The sequence below is a fragment of the Oryx dammah genome, unplaced genomic scaffold, assembly GCF_014754425.2.
Source record: "Oryx dammah isolate SB20612 unplaced genomic scaffold, SCBI_Odam_1.1 HiC_scaffold_24, whole genome shotgun sequence".
Classification (NCBI taxonomy): Eukaryota; Metazoa; Chordata; class Mammalia; order Artiodactyla; family Bovidae; genus Oryx; species Oryx dammah.
Genome location: NW_024070208.1, coordinates 31,820,838 through 31,837,611, shown reverse-complemented (window position 1 = coordinate 31,837,611; position 16,774 = coordinate 31,820,838). Strand labels below are relative to the sequence as shown.

At 36.8% G+C, this 16,774-nt stretch overlaps 1 protein-coding gene across 6 annotated transcripts in view; it reads left to right on the top strand.

Annotated features, from left to right (window-relative positions):
- Positions 1-16,774, top strand: part of PAN3 (poly(A) specific ribonuclease subunit PAN3) — a 120,354-nt gene that overhangs the window by 38,225 nt on the left and 65,355 nt on the right. For 4 of the 6 annotated variants that reach the window (XR_005725615.1, XR_005725614.1, XM_040266734.1 and 1 more), the window contains exon 5: positions 4,411-4,572. The exons of the other annotated variants lie outside the window; for them this stretch is intronic. Coding sequence is in view for 2 of the 4 variants with exons in the window: in XM_040266734.1 (XP_040122668.1) it covers positions 4,411-4,572 (162 nt within the window). In the remaining 2 variants the exon portion in view is untranslated. The remainder of the gene's footprint in view (positions 1-4,410; positions 4,573-16,774) is intronic. 6 annotated transcript variants of the gene reach the window in all.

The following is a 16,774-nucleotide window of genomic DNA, read 5'->3' as shown; positions in this document are numbered from 1 at the left end:
GGGTTATCAGTAATGGCCTTGAAGGTTCTGAGTATTTAGGGCAAGGTAGGAGTTGGGATGTTAATTAACTACTTGAACTCCTATCTTTTTTTGGGGGGGTGGCCCGAATTTCTTTTTTCCTGTGAGCTGTTTCTTATCCACATCTTTCCCTGACATTCTCTAGAACTTTATTATTGGAAGGGTGGTCACCACACTAGTAGCAGTACTAGGAGTCCCAGAAGCTTTTTAGAAATGCAGTCTCACGCTTGACTCCAGGCCTTCTGAGTTAGAATCTTCATTCTAACAAGATCCCCAGAATATTCGTTCCCTGGTGGCTCAGCTGGTAAAGAATACACCTACAATGCAGGAGTCCTGGGTTCCACCCCTGGGTTGGGAAGATCCCCTGGAGAAGGGAATAGCTACCCAGTCCATCCTGGCCTAGAGAATTCCATGAACCGTATAGTCCAAGAGATCACAAAGAGTAGGACACGACTGAGTGACTTTCACTTTCAGAATGTTCTGTATGTTCATGACAGTTGGGGAGTGCTAGTCTGGAATACATTCTCCAACTTTTTCTTCTTGAAAACTTTTGTTCAAGCCCTAAGTTATTTTTTAAATGCCCAATAAAAAAGGGTAAAACTATTTTCAACTATCTTACTGTGCTGTTTATTCAGATTTTGTGAAGAATGATAAAAATTCATCACTTGTAGTGAATCTTGAGACTTAAAGGTAAAAATTGTATGTATTAGAGAAAGAGACAAGGTGTATGTTCTACAGGATATTTTATCGTTAGGAACAAAAAGAGATTGGGAATTTTGATGTTTAAATGTTGACCTGTGCTTAGTGGCTCATTCATGTCCGGCTCTTTGCTACCCCGTGGACTGAAGTCCGCCAAGCTCCTCTGTCCATGGGGATTCTCCAGGCAAAAATACTGGAATGGGTAGCCTTTCCCTTCTCCAAGTGTTGACCTACTAGGAGGTAAAGCAGAAAAGCTGGTTACTTAACAATAGCACATGACATTTCAGAGTGCTTCCCTTTCACAGTAACTAGCAGACTGGACTGGCAGGAGGCTGTCGGGAGTGGAGATCAACCAGGAAGCATACCTTTTTATTTGACCATCATGTTCTCAAGATTGGTTTCCGAAAGGATTGCTGGAACCTAAGGGAAAGAGAAGGGGAGTTGTGCTTCTGTTTGCTCTGGGGGAGGGGTTTGGATCTTGTAGGACACTTAAGGGGCAAAATAATGTTTCCCATAAAATTGTGTTTGGCCTTATTTCCTCATCTTCCATTAGTCTTCTCTATTTCCTGTAGCCCCTTAACTTTCATTTAATCCCGATAGTTGCTTTTAAGCTAGCAGCCCTTTCCCGAGCCAGGCCTTCACCTCTTGTTGCTGTTGCAGTTTCCTTTAGCTCCCGTCCTTTACCTACATCAGTAGTCCTCAGATGTGGACAGTTTTGTGTCCCTGCTCCTGTGGAACATCTGAGATATTTTTGGTCACGACTGGGGCTAGATGCTGGTAAAAGGCCTACAGTGGTCCAGGACAGCCCTCCCCAGCAGAGAATTACCCAAAGTCTGTATTGCTGAGTTTGGGAAACCCTAACCTGGATTATAGCCAGAGTCCATGAATTTGTCTATGCCTTTTTAATTCTCACTCACAGGCTTTCAAGAGTTTCCCCATGGAATGAAGTCCAAACTCCTTGGCAAGTGATACAAAACAATTCATGATTGTTTTAAAAATTGCTTTCAAGCCTCATCTTTTGCTCTCACGCTTGGCCCTCTATTAATAATAGGTTGAAAACTTGTAGTTTTCCCTTAAACAACACAGTTCCTATATGCCCCCTCAGGTGCATTTTTCCTGGCCTATAATACATCTTTTCCCCTAGCTCACTCTGTTTTGTTTTGTTTTGTTTTTTCCTATTTAGACACACTCCTCCTTCAACACTGCTCAGGCATTCATCCTCTCTGTGAAGGCTTCTGTGTCTCTCTTCTTTTGGTACCTTGATTACATGTGCATTTTTAATGTCACAGTGAGTGTTCAGTTTGCACAACTTTGTTACCTACTAGGTTATGTCCTCTTTTGGAGGGAAAGGTGTGTGTTTTAGTCATCATTGTATTCCAAGTACTTGGAATAGTTCTTGATACAAAGTAGGCTCTCACATGCTTTGTTGAAAATACATTTTCCTTCAAGGGATAAATAATAGTTCAGATACTTTGGAAATAGATGGGACTTTACCATAATTTATGTTATCTGTGATGGGACTTCTGTCTGTAATCTTACTGCTTTTGTATTGTTTTTCTTGACTTTGTGCTTTGTATTGCTGCCATCTCTTTCAGGTGTCCTTTGTCTTTTGTTGCTTATAATGTTATTTAAATGGTATCAGTACCCTAGACCTTTTCATTCAGTATCACATGGAAAGTTTACTTTTGGATTAGACTTTGTATGTGAAGTCACTCAGTTGAGTCCGACTCTTTGCGACTCCATGGACTGTAGCCCACCAGGCTCCTCCGTCCATGGGATTCTCCAGGCGAGAATACTGGAATGGGTTGCCATTTCCTTCTCCAGGGGATTTTTCCCGTCCCAGGGATTGAACCCAGGTCTGCCACATTGGGGGCAGGCACTTTAACCTCTGAGCCACCAGGGAAGCCCTTTAATCCCTGGCTATTTATGGAAGAACTTAAATCTGTAATGACACAAGTTTGGTGATCTCTTCTACCTAAGAGAAAAGGCCTTGGGCTAATTAAAAGTTTTGGGTGTGATGGGATGGAGGGAGAGGAATAATGAATTCCTCTTTGGAAAAATAAACATATGAGAGCTGTTGGGGAGGGAGAATCATACATGGGATTCATTTAAACCTTTTTTCTATGTTGCTTAATGAACTACCATGAGAATACATTTCACTAAAGTAGTAACTGGGTCAAAAACAAGTCTGGATTTATGAAGGATATAAATAACAAAAGAACATATAAAGCAATAATTCTCTTGCTTTCAAATGTGTGACTGGAATTTGGGTGTCCTTATATAGATCCTGCTTGACAGGTTGTGATTTTGTTTAAATAAATATTCTTTGATGTGTTGAACTTTTTTGATTAGATAATTTTTAACCTAGACAATTTCTAAAATACAAATTTTAAATTAGTGGCTTAATTTAGAAGGCTTAATTAAGGCTCTATTGTTTTTGCTGTATATCAAAGCCTTATTTGTTTTGAGCAATGTTATTAGAAATAATTTGCTTTAAAATTCTTTCATTTGTAATTTGGTTCTGAAGAGTATATTTCTATTCTCATTCACAAAAGTTGCCTGTGAAAAAACAAAACAAAACAAAAAGTTGCCTGTGATGTCAACACAGAGAGTAATTGAATTGGCTCAAGATTGCACAGAGGTGGAAATATTGTGGCTTCATGAAACTTTACCCACTGCTGTAATTATTGGGTAGATGGGTAGTCTAGTTGGTTTTCTAAGTTTAATTTTTGAAGAAAATTAATTTTGACTATTTACTTCTGCAGTCTTGAGACAGAACAATGAGTAAAGACAGATTTTAAGTTTTAAATTAGATACCTTCCCATGAATATATATCAGTATTCTTTAAAGGAAAAAAATGGGAATTTCTCTTTAAGATGCAACTTAGTATAGATTTGCTATAATTAAGAGAAGGAAGATGGTGGAAACTGTCATTAACTATATAAAAACCCTGCCAACCACTATTAAAATTATTTACTACCTTTATTATAATATTATCCAATGACTCTTGCTCTTATTAGATTATTTAGTATCAATCTGTTCAAATTACTGAGATTTTAAGACCAATGAAATTTGTGTGTTTTTTTAAAGTCTGAGATTATTTCTTTTGAGTACAAGTTGAAGAATGCCTTATAATAGATCAATTGGTACTCTGCCCTAGTTTTACTTTTAAAAATTAAAACAAAAAACAAAAAGTCCATTCCTTAGAAATTAGCTGCTGCTTTTAAGTCAGTAATTCTCAGTAGGAAATAAGGTAGTGAGATGGGGAGCAGAAAAAGATACAGCATGAAGAATTTTGTTAACTGTATTTTGTGTCCTTGAAGCCATTTCTTCATATTGCATTGAGCATAGGTAAGTGCCAGTGGAAAAAATTTGGAAAGCATTTACTTTGCTGTTAAGTTAACTTCTGTTCATTAAAGTCTTAATAAACTCAGATTATAATGGATTTCACTAAAACATCTGTTATTTTCTGTAATATTGTTGTTAGGACTGTGGGTTCTTTTGGAGATGTGTGTGTTCCGGGGTGGGGATGGGGAATGGTGGGTGGGGATAAGGACATTAGAGGGGAGTGTCTCAGAAATTGTACTTGTTTCCTAGTCCACCATTCCTGATACCTTCTGTGTGTTAGTTACTAGCTTAGATTAGTGTCGGGGTTGTTAGGAGTGGCCTGGTTTCTTTCCTTCTTTTTCCTAGCCAAGGAAGTATCGCCTGGGGATGCTGGAGGAGAGGCTAGTTCCGATGGGATCAAAGGCACGAAAAGCAAAGAACCCTATTGGCTGCCTTGCTGACAGGTGTAAATCAGGAGTACCCATCAATATGGTTTGGTGGAACAGAGTCACAGAAAACAATTTACAGGTAAAAATACTTTTTTTAGACATTTTTGAAAGTGAATATTTTGGCTGCTTTCTGTGTCTGTGTGGGGTGGTGGGTATGAGATTGGATGGCTTAGCTGATATACTTAGGTTTTTTTTTTTTTGATTGGAGTAAAATTAGTGGCCCATTAACTATGATTTTGTTTCGTGGCACTTTTGCACTTTCTCTGCTTTTATGTTCCTATTCTTTGATTAAATTTAGTTTTTCCTGTTGGATTTTGTTAACAATGCAGTTTATTTTTAATACACAAAGTTGTTCAGGGTACTACATTAAAAAGTCATATTATAAAACTGATTACAGAAAATCTCATTTATTTGGAATCTGAATAACAGAAAGCTCTATGTATTGTCTTTTTGTACATTTTTAACTAGATTAAAAATTTTGTCTACACAAGCTTGTCAAGTGTTGGCTCTGAAACCAACTTCAATAGTATGTTGTCATAGATGCATTTCAGTCTTTGCATTTTCTTTGCTAATGAAAACGAATTTTTATAACTCACTGGCTAGCTCTCGTATGAGTGAATCTGAAGTACCCACCGAATAGCTTGGATCATATTCCATTTTAATTTGGATTATAATGATTATAGTCTCATTTAAAGACATTGGTAATTGTATAAAATGGATAGCTCTACTAATCAAAATTTCAGTTTGGCTGGAAGTAGAATATCTTTCATCCGAAACTCCCTGAGTAAATGTATTATTTTTAATATATTGCTAGCCAAAAGTCTGTAACTCCACATATACATATCACACTCAGAAAGGATATTACAAAGTTAACAACTTGGTTTTATTTCTGTCACCAGCTTCATATTATGAAGAGGTTTCACAGAACTTTGGTCTGTTTAATGTTAATACCATATCAGTATCTGTACTGCCTTGGGCACAGAAATAAAAGTTATCCTGAAAATACTGCACATGTCACTGATACTTTGGTAGTGTTTTTTCTAAATATAAGGAAAAATAGGAAAGTGGTGGGGGGGGTCCACATAATCAAATACTTAAAATCCTCAGTGGAAAGTTTGGGATATGTCAATTGTGAATAAGAATATAGTTTACTGAATTTTTGTTTTTGAGATGAGAGAGATTTGATGTGGCTAGTGTTAGAATTATTCTTCAGTTTTAAAAAGAAAGCCTGAAAATAATTTGGGTCCCAATTTATGTTGGTTTCAGGGGACACATGGATAATGCAGAGGCACGGTCACTTGACTGTCCCACTTGCCCACAGCTGTCCTTACCCCTTATCTCAGTGGTAGTTTTGAGGTACCTGTTTTTAGCATAGCTTGAAAAATCATTAGGTTAGTATAAGAATATGTGCTAGAATTATGCTTTATTTTTAATTTAAAAGCTAGTAATAGATTTTGGAGAAGGAAATGGCAACCCACTCCAGTATTCTTGCTTGGAGAATCACATGGACGGAGGAGCCTGGCGGGCAGCACCCCATGGTGTTGCAAAGAGTCAGACATGACTGAGCAACTAACACACAGTTACAGATTTGCATTCAGTGTGTTAAAGACTGAATTGATGTTATCTGAATCTAATACTTCAGATACTAATAGTACTTTGTGCTTCAAATAGTTAAAATAGTTCTTTTTCTTTTTTTTTTCCACTTTTAAGGGACATAAGGAATGCCTTATTAGCTTAGTCTGATGTTGGAGGGACAGTGGTACTTTATAGTATTAGCCACGTGGTGTCCATTACTGTCTTTGTGCATTCCTAGATTGGGTACCTGGTACTGTTTATTCAGAGCAGAGTATGTCAGTGAAGTTTTCTTTTCCATTGGAGTGTTTATCTTTTTTGTTCTATAAGAAAAGTAGCTTACGTAAATCAGTTCTATGTGGATTCTTTTTAATTTTGTATGTTTGTTTACTTTTAGGTAGTTTAGATTTTTCACATCTAAAAATCTTTAAAGTATAGATATATTCATCTTTCCTGTTTCATTTGTTTCCTTTCTTTCAAAGCTTAAGTCTTCCAATCCTAAGGTCAGAAAAATACTTAACTATATTTTATTTTAGAATTACAGTTGTGTTTCTTAAATGGTTACCTTGTGCCAGACACTGCACTAAGCTCTTCACGTATTTTGTCTCTTTTGGTCTCTTATTAGACAGTTGTTACTGTTAAGTTAAACATTTTTAGAGAAGCTAAGTAATATTAAGGTTAAACTATGGTCAGTGGAGAAGGAGAAATTTGAAGCCATGTGTGTTAGGCTTCAGAATCTCCTCACATTTGTGTAACATAGTTCTAGCTCTACTGCATGTAGGCACGGAATGTAGCTTATGTGTGACTCTACCGTATTTGTAAGGTCGGTCTTTTTTCCCTCATGATTCATTTTTTTCTCGGTGACAGTTCACCTCACTGCCTTTCTTTCTGGAACTTTAGATATTTCTTTACATTGATTTCTTAATCTTGACCCAACATCTTTTTGAAAGACAAATTTTGGAAAAAGAAGTTTCTTTACTTCTGAAAACAAAACAAAAAACCAAACCAAACCCCAAACCAAACAAAAACCTAAAGTGACAACAAAAACTTCCTCTGAAAGTTTCTACCTGGATCATTCATAATTGCATCTGTTCTCCAGTGCAAGTCCTATATTTTTCCAGCCTTTTGCTACTTATATCTTTTATTTTCTACCAGGAATCTTGTGATATGAAAGACTCTACTGAACACACGACATTTGTGAAACAGTGATTCTTCTAAAATACAGATTATACTAACTAGAGGATCAAAGAAACTGAAAATTTCTTATACTGTGGAGGTAGCTAATAGATAGCTATGGTGGAGGCTATATTTATTTTTCACATTGCTGTTTGAAATATTGATAATATCTATCTGATCTCCTCTACTGCTTCTGTGGAGTTGAAATAGAGTCTAATCTTTTCTCTGATTTCTTTAAAACCCATTTATTCCTTCTGTGCTTGTAGTTTGGTGTGATCAAAATTTTGCCAGAAATTTTTATATGTGGAGAAGAGAAAAATACTCTGTTGTAGGCAGGCCAAATCTTCAGTGACAGAGGGATACACATCTACATGCAAAGATACCAGAAAGCATCAAGACGCCCTCAAAGTTTCAGAGGTCTCCTTAATCATCACTCCCAGCGGTCTCACCCAGTACTTTGTACTGCAGGCCACCTTTTCATTTCAGTCTCTTTCCCTTGTGCACGCTTGACTCTCTTTCATCCCTGCTCTTTATGAGCTCCTGTTCTCGGCTCATTTGTTCTTTGCTCTGCCCTGTATGTCTAAGATTCTTAAATTTTTATTTGTATTATAACTGGACTTCTCGGTTCAAGACCCTCATCTTGGTGCCTTCTGGTATCTTTGCATGTAGAGGTGTACCCCTCTGTCACTGAAGATTTGGCCTGCCTAAAACCGAGTGTGTTTTTTTTTTTCTTCACATATACTGCTGCTTTATATTCTCTTTATATGCCTTCTTGAGTCAGTGACTTTATCATCATCCCAGTCATTGAGATTACATAGCTTCATTTCTACCCTGTCATTTCCCATTTCTACCATTTATTATGAGGAGACTGCTGAGGTTTGACTACCCATTAATTGAAAGATGATACATTGGACAATTTACATTTGCCATCATATTAAGGCTTTACCACAATAATGACATATTATCCCCCATTTAAAAAATATGTAAATTGCAATTTAGAAAAGGCTTATTGTTTTTATTGTAAGTGATGAAGCTGGGATTCTCGCCCAGATCTATTAAATTTTAAGTCTTGATATTTTCCTGCTATGTTGTCTGCCTGTAATCCCCATTCCTTGAAGTTCCACAGTATCTTTTTCTTCCTTGGCTTTTTTTTTTAACTTTTAACACAGCTAACATAGTTTAATACTCTCAGTGTATTTTCTGGATAATTTTTAAAAATCCCTTCAGGATCTATTCTGTCTTTCTAGGGCTATCTCTCTTTACTGTCCACATACACTAAAATTCTAATCATATGAAATCTTTCATACCTCATATAATACAAAATATACAGCCAGTTCTCAGTTCCTTTTTATCTCTGTATTGCCGTTAGTTGAGCCTAAAAAAACTTTCCTCCCTTTTCCTTTGAGAGTATCTCAAATGCTACCTTTTTTGTAAATACTTGTTCAAACACGTTAAAAAAAATTTTTTTTTTTTTTTACTGTTCTCACAGTACTTGATGTTATTTAACTGCTATTTCATTTTGTTTTAAACTTCTTCACCTGTTTGTCTTTTCCAACTGAATTATGTGTGATTAGGCATATGTTTATTTTTGTACCCTTAAGGTATTCTGCTTGTTCCTAAATGTCACATTTAATTTTCCTTTCATAGGCAATATGTGAAATTTTTAGTAGTTTGAGAATTTTATGTATTTTGAAAAATTGATCATAGGTTGTTTGGGATTTATAGCCACCATATGTTACTATTGTTTAATTATCATAATTTATTTAAAACATAGGGTGGTGATTTCTTTTACTATCTTAGAGGATCTTTTTATTTTTAATTAAAAATTTAACATTATTGGTATATTCATGGTATTTTTCAGTCTTCCAAGCTGGTAGTAGTCTTACTTCTTGACAGTGTTGTTAAGTGACAAAGCTCTGTTTTGTGTTTTTCTTATGGCCTCAGCTTGAATACCAAACAGGTGTTGTAGATGGAGGGTCACCCGAGACTCGGCATCAGCAGTTGTTTATTTCACTGAAGTGCAAGTTCACTTTCATCTTTCCTTAGTCTCTGTCCAGGGTGGTTGCCCATTCCTCTGCCTGACCAATCTGTATGTGAAATCGAGATGTTTTTCATTTGCACTATAATTACACAGTTCAAAGGCCATTTTCAGGATTGAAATATTTTATCACTTACCTTATAGAATTGTTGTGAGGATTCAAATTTCTGTTTGAATCTATTGTTTGTATACTAGATATTGAATAAGTGTTCATTCCTCCAATTTGACCTCATCACTCTAAATTTGGTGTTTGTTTCTATTTATTTATGGTGGTATTTGTCATTTATATTCAGATGTGCATGGCCTTATGGTACATATGGAAAAGAGGGTGTGACATTGTGTCTTTTAGGAGCTCTCATTTTGATGCTGATACACTTGAATAGTTAAAGTAATTCCTTTAAAAATGCTTTTTTGAAGGGTAACAGTGTTTTCCCAGCCTTTATGTTATTAGATGTCAACTTGAATGAAAGGATGAGAAAGGTGTGATTTTATCAACTTCTCAGGGTATTGCGTGCTAAGATTTACCTAAAGGTAATGATGTGTTACATAAAGTCATACTCATTTTGTCTTTGACTTTTGGAAATAGTGGAGTTATGAATCAAAGGTTATTAATATTATTGTTATTTTAGCTTTACCCCTGAAGTGATGGAAATGAATGAAAACTGTGGGACTGTTGGGTGTATTAGTAGATTCATACTTGTCAATGTTTATTTTGATGGTGTTTTTCCCCTTGTGGTCGGATTGAATGGTATTTATTCTTGAATTTAGTTTGTAAGAATGCTCACATTAAAATCTCTTGGCCCTCAAGTTCTGCTGTGAATTCTAGTTGCTTGTTACTGATGCTTTTACAACCCAGGGAGGTTTGGTAACTCACTGCATGTGCTTCAGTCTTTAGTTACTGAGTTTGATGTTATTTCAGGAGATTTCTAGTCTCATGCCCAGGAAATGGGATTCTTTGGGCTTTAGATGGAGTGGATTGGGATTTATAAGAGTGAGGCTTCAGTCTATCTAATCAGGATTCCTCAGGACTTTGAAAAGTTATAGAACTGTGGGAGAGCTGGAATGACATGACTGTATATGTTCTGCTTTCTGACTCACAGCCCATCTCAGATCCTCTTCTTTTTTCTCTTCTTCTTCTCTTCAGCTGCTATTCTAAACCTTTATCATTCACCTCACACCCATTCATCCTCTCTATCACTTTTGAATAAATGACTTGTGTTCTTCAGAGAAGGGAAAAAAGAGATCACTGAGAGTGAATTGCTTCGTATGTTGGCTTTCTACCTACGGAAAACACTTTCACTTATACCCTTTCTTACAATTTTTCCTTCTGTTATAGAGAAACAAGTGTTCCTTGACTGTATCCTTCAGAACCTGTCTTTAGCCCCCTTAGCAATTTATTTCATTATTTATCCGTGTTCAGTTTTAGACAGTGATTTCTTGACATTGAATTCTTCCCAGCTTGGTCTTCCAGGACCAAGGAATGCTACATGAGGAAATACTCTGTTGTCAGTACGTTTGGGAAACTGTGTGATAGAGTTTGAGAGCTGCTGCTGCTGCTAAGTCGTTTCAGTTGTGTCCGACTCTGTGTGACCCTATAGAAGGCAGCCTACCAGGCTCCGCTGTCCCTGGGATTCTCCAGGCAAGAACACTGGAGTGGGTTGCCATTTTCTTCTCCAATGCATCAGAGTGAAAAGTGAAAGTGAAGTCGCTCAGTCGTGTCCAACTCCTAGCAACCCCATGGACTGCAGCCCACCAGGCTCCTCCGTCCATGGGATTTTCCAGGCAAGAGTCCTGGAATGGGGTGCCTTTGCCTTTTCCAAGAGTTTGAGAGCTGCTTCCTACTTACTGCTGTTACTTTTTCACCTTGCATTCATCCCTTAATTCTCAGTGTTTTATCTTTCCCTTTTATCACTATTGAGACTCTTTCGATGTGTATATAGTGACCAAAAGTCACAGCACTTACTTGACCTCTGCCACATCTGACATTGTCATTCATTCTCTTTCCTTGCAACTGTTGTTGTCTTCGCTCTGAGACTGTCCTTTATTAGTGTCTTCCAGGGACCTCGTGTCCTTTGCCATGCCCTCAGGAGCTCTCCCGGGCTCTGTCTTTCTCTTCTTGACCCTCTTCCTTTCTCTGCACATGGCGATCTCCAGTGCCTCCGTCACACCTGACTCATGGATGTATGTGTGTGTATCCTCTCAGTCCTCCGCACTTACTGTGAATATTAGCTACTTCTGAACATCCTCATCTCTATAGTGTAACACTGAACAGTCATTGAGTCTAAATTGAATACTTTTTAATCTTTTCCTTCACACCTGTTCTTGCACTCACACACATGTGTACACACTGTCTGCTCTGTCTTGATTGTTGATATCACCCAGTTGTCTAATTTGTGAGCTCTCCTCGATTCTTCTCTCTTTATATCTCCCATTTTCTTTGGCCACTAAGGTCTGTTGATTGTGGTGCTTTGAAATTCTCTTCCCTGTTAGTGTCGCCACGGTACAGTTTAGGCTCACTTTCACCTCTTATCTGGACTGTTACTGTTGTAATCTCTTACTTGGTTTCCTGATTCTGGTCTTTTCTTTCAAAGCACTACCTGGGTGACTATCTTATCTTGTTTCTTGTTTGATCAGAATCTTTCAGAAAGGTAGGTCACCCCTGCAGACCTTCTGAACTGGTTGCGGTGCCTTGGAGAGAAGCATGCGCTTCCCACCTCTGCCTTCGAACATGCTCTCTGCTTTCTTTGTATGCCCGCTGTCTTGACTCAGCAAACTTGTCTTTTAGGATTCAACTCAAACGTATGGTCTTAGGACCTAATTAGACAGCATGAAGCATTTGTGCTCTTTTCCATAGCACTTCACATCGTGGTCATTAGTGTATGTATAACTTACAGGCTAGCAGTGAATGGCATTCTATAGGTACTTACTGTCTTTTTAGATACATGGATGTTCTGAGCTCTTGTGAGTGTTGGGTTCTGGGTACATTCTGTACCTGTGAAATGCCAGCCTGTGAACTTCTAGAACATAGTGCCTATGTTTCAGGTATTTTGTTCTCTACAGTGCCTCGTACCGTGCCTCGTACAGTGCCCAGCACAGTGTCAAGTGTCTTTTATTATTCAGCTGACTGAAAGAATTAACCTGGATTAAAGATTATCTGGCGAGATAAGTATATAATTTCATGACATAAAATACTATTATGGAAAAATCTTTGAAAAGTCTTAATATATGTTAAATTTTGTTATTAAATATGGCAGGATTCTTGGTTAGAGAGAATGCCTCTTAAGTAAATCTTACTATGAAACGTGACAGATTTTACTGTTACATAGTCCTGGATAGAAGATGTACGTAGGTGCAGAAGATGGTTATAGCTGTGTAGAGTAATTACTGCCTCCATGGAATGTGGTGATGGTCTCACTCTCTTCTGGACTACTCATTAACTGACCCAAGTGGACATTTTTGTCTCTTTTAGGGAGAATGCTATTTTTTTCCAACTTTATTGAGACAATTGACAAACAGGAAGAGTAGTATTAAGAATTAACTAGGTAGAATATTGAGAATGCCTCTGTGTTGATTAATGATTACTGTCATTGGAGAACTTTGATGAGTAAATGATGTAATGGAAGAGGAACATTTCATTCATTTTTGTCTTTAAATGCCTTCTGTCCTCCAGATGAAGATTTTGCTTTTTTATATCCGTTGGTTCTCCTGGTCTCAATTTGAATATTGCATATTCTCTGTGAATTCTGAAGATTCAGAGATGATATGTAAAGAAAAGGAAATGGTATATGTGGCTTCATAATTTATAACTCTTAAACTTTCTTAAAACGTTTTTGTAAAAATTATATATGCTTATTGAAAAAACTTCAGATACTACAGAGAAGTACAAAGGAGGAAGCAGAAATGTCCCAAGTTTCCTCACCACCTAGAGATACAATCTCTTTTATCATTTTAGTGAACATTTATTGTTAGAATCCTTTTATACACCTGTGCCCATGCACATAGAAACATCCTCCCTTCCTTCATCCTCCCGTGCCCATTCTCTTTGGCATATGCGTACCATTTTACAAATAGCAACTTAGCATAATTGCTGTATTGTAGCCTAATTTTATTTAGCTTTTCTCAATAGTGATATGGGCTTCTTTTCATGGTAAATAAAAATGTATCAGTTCCTATGACTTTTAATGGTTGCACACATGGGTACCATAATCCATATGTATCATAATGTACATAATTAGATCCTTTCTTGAGAGATATTTTAGTTATACCTCCCCCCACCCCCTTTTAAAAATCATTTTGATTCATAGTATCAAACTATTCTCAAGAACAGTATTAACCATTTCTGACAGACATTGTGAAAGATGAACTGATGAGCCCCTTCGGAAACCTATGTGCCTGTAGTTTCACACTCTTATATAGGGAGAATGACTGTAAGCTGACTCATGGAAAATTTTTAATTTAACTCCCTCATACATAAGGCTTATTACTAGTTGAGGTTCTGACATACACCTGCTACTTTCCCCTTGGTGGTGGAGGTGGTGGTTTAGTTGCTAAGTTGTGTCTGACTCTTTGCGACTGCATGGGCTGTAGTCTGCCAGGCTTCTCTGTCCATGGAATTCTCCAGGCAAGAATACTGGAGTGGGTTGCCATTTCTTTCTCCAGGGGATCTTCCTGACCCAGGAATCTAACCCAGGTCTCCTGCATTGCAGGCAGATTCTTTACCAACTTTCCCCTTAAGATAGTCAGATTATTAGTAAGAGAACTTAAAAGAAGAATGGTGTGAACCTCTTGGAGCCACTAGTAACCAACTGTCCTTCACTGTCCCCACCAATTTGAATCTGACTTATTTAGAAGATCATATTTCCGCTATTGAGGTCTTTTATCAGAAGGCCCAGTTTCCTTCAGGAAATTTGTAAATTGTGACTCTAGACTATTTTTCACAATAGTAGTAGTGTTATATGTTAACTTCTAACTTAAAAGATGCAACTTAAGTAGATCAGTTTCTGAATCACCCAGAAGTTGAGTTTATTTTGATAAATTTTAAATTGACCATATTTGGATATGCTTGAAATATGGAGGAATAACCCATTAAGGCAAAAAAAAAAAAAAGTGTAGAAATGTGAACATGGAGGTTCTGATTAGCCATTTGACTTCTCCTTTTTGTCTCACCCTGTTCCTCTTTCTCCTGTGTTATTTATGAACACTGAAGACAGGTAAAAATAGCTCTGAATAGTGCTACTCTTTGTGTCTATAGTCTCATCTTTTTATACCTTTTAGATAATTTTATCAAGGCAAAATTCTTGCCTATTTTTGCCTTTTGCTCTCTTTATCAGTATTCCCTCTTCTATCTTTCCACCTAATTCATTGTTCTGTGCCCTGCAACACACACATACACTCCTACCTCAGGCATTAATCTTTTGAATTAGTTCCACTTGAGCCCCTTTGTCACGCTAAGGAGGGAAGAATAGTAAAGATGGGTGATTGGAATCATGACGATGATGTTCAGTTGCCAAGTTGTGGCCGACTCTTTCTGACCCCACGGACTGCAGTATGCCAGGCTTCCCTGTCTGTCCTTCACTATCTCCTGGAGTTTCATAGGTTCTTGAGAAAAGTAGATATGGCTGAGATTAATATCAACATTTTATCTCAGTTTCTCTTTTAATGATTTAATTCAGTCAAAGATTGTGGAGTCTTTACCTGATCAGCCTGATTGGATTTCAGCAGTTAAGTTATTAATAAAACTTTCCTTCTCTTTCTTCTCATTTTTCCTTCATTTTGCCCCTCTTCTTCTTTTCTTTTTCTGCTTTTCTATACTTCTTTTATCCTGGCTGAAAGTAGAAAATGAACTGGAATTGAGCAAGATTGCAGTCAGGTTGGTTCATTGGAATGATGGTGGCCTAGACTGGGGTTCTGACAGTGACATGGGTGGATGAAGTTGAATTTGAGAAATATTTAGGATGTAGAATAGGCTCCATGACTTGATGCTTCAGATACCTGCATTATCAAAAGGATGGTTGTGAAATAATTTATCTGTTTAGTAGAAAGCACAACAAAATTTGAGAAATCAAAATCATAATACATAAATAGTTTATAAGTACATCAAAAGAATTTTATAACTATATTCCATGTGTTCGGGAACTGGGGAAAAGATTAAACATGTTAGTACAGACATGAAAAACACTTTAAAAAATTAAAATCATACTTCTAAAGTTAAAAACTACAGTATCTAAAATGAAAAATATATTTGATGTAATTAATGACAGATTGGATATTGTATAAGAAAAGATTAGTGAACTGAAAGACATAGTGCTAGAAACTGTCCAAAAAAACAGAGAAAAAGTGAGCCATGGGAGAACATGAAGCCTGACACACTTTTTTTACTCCCTGAAGCAGGATAGGGCACACAGAAAAGATACTTTGAGAAATAGTGGGCCCAAAGTAAAAAAAGGACTGCTGGGCAGATATTTTCCAAACTGGATGAAAATGGTAAGCCTACAGATCCATGAGCTCAGTGGACATAGGCACAAAACAAACATGGATGTCGGGAAACTGCACTAAGGCACGCCAAATAAGCAGCCAGCGGGGAAAAGATACTCATTTTTGAGGAATAAAGATATAAATAACAGCATATTTCCTGTTGGAAACAATGTGAGCCATAAGACAGTGGAGTAATTAAAATACAGGAAGATAAAAAAAATGTCAACTTAGAATTCTATTCCTGGGAAAAATATGAGAGTGCAATCCCATGAGTGCATTTAAAGACATACGAAATTTTGAATAAAATGTGCAGTTTAGTTACACTTTCCACAGTTACACATTGTTAATTTTATGATTTTGAAAATACACTCTGGTTATGTAGGATGATATCTTTGGGGAAAGATGGAATTACTTCAAAATTACAATTTCTTAAAAAGCAAAGTAAGTACCTTTTTAAACATGCAATAGGTGAAAAGATTCACCAGCAATAGATGTGTACTTTAGTAGACATTAAAGTATTGGGTTGGCCAAAAAGTTCACTCAGTTTTTCCTTTTATGGAACATCTCAAATGACTTTATTCTCCAACCCAGTACTTCGGATAGAAGGAAGAAAATACTCTGTGCAATCTGGATCTGTACAAAGAAATGAAGAGAACTGGAAATAGTAACTACATAAGTAAACGTAAGGAACTTCCCCCTTATTCTGTAAGTCTCTTTGAAAGATAATTGACCATTGAAAGCAAAAATGGTAATAGTGTACTGTAGGGTTTATGGCATATGTAGAAGTAAAATATATGATGATTATAGCAGAGTCTGGGAGGGGAGAAGTGGAAGTTTAATATTGTTACCATGTTATACTATATCTGAAGTAGTTTAAAACTCAAAAGTGTTAAGTAGTTGTTATCTACCGAATCATGTCTTCCCCAAATTCTCATGTTTAAGCCCTCACTCTTTTTTTTTTTTTAAGTTCTCTTAATGTGACAGTATTTGGAAATGGGCTTTTAAAGATTTAAGTAAGGTT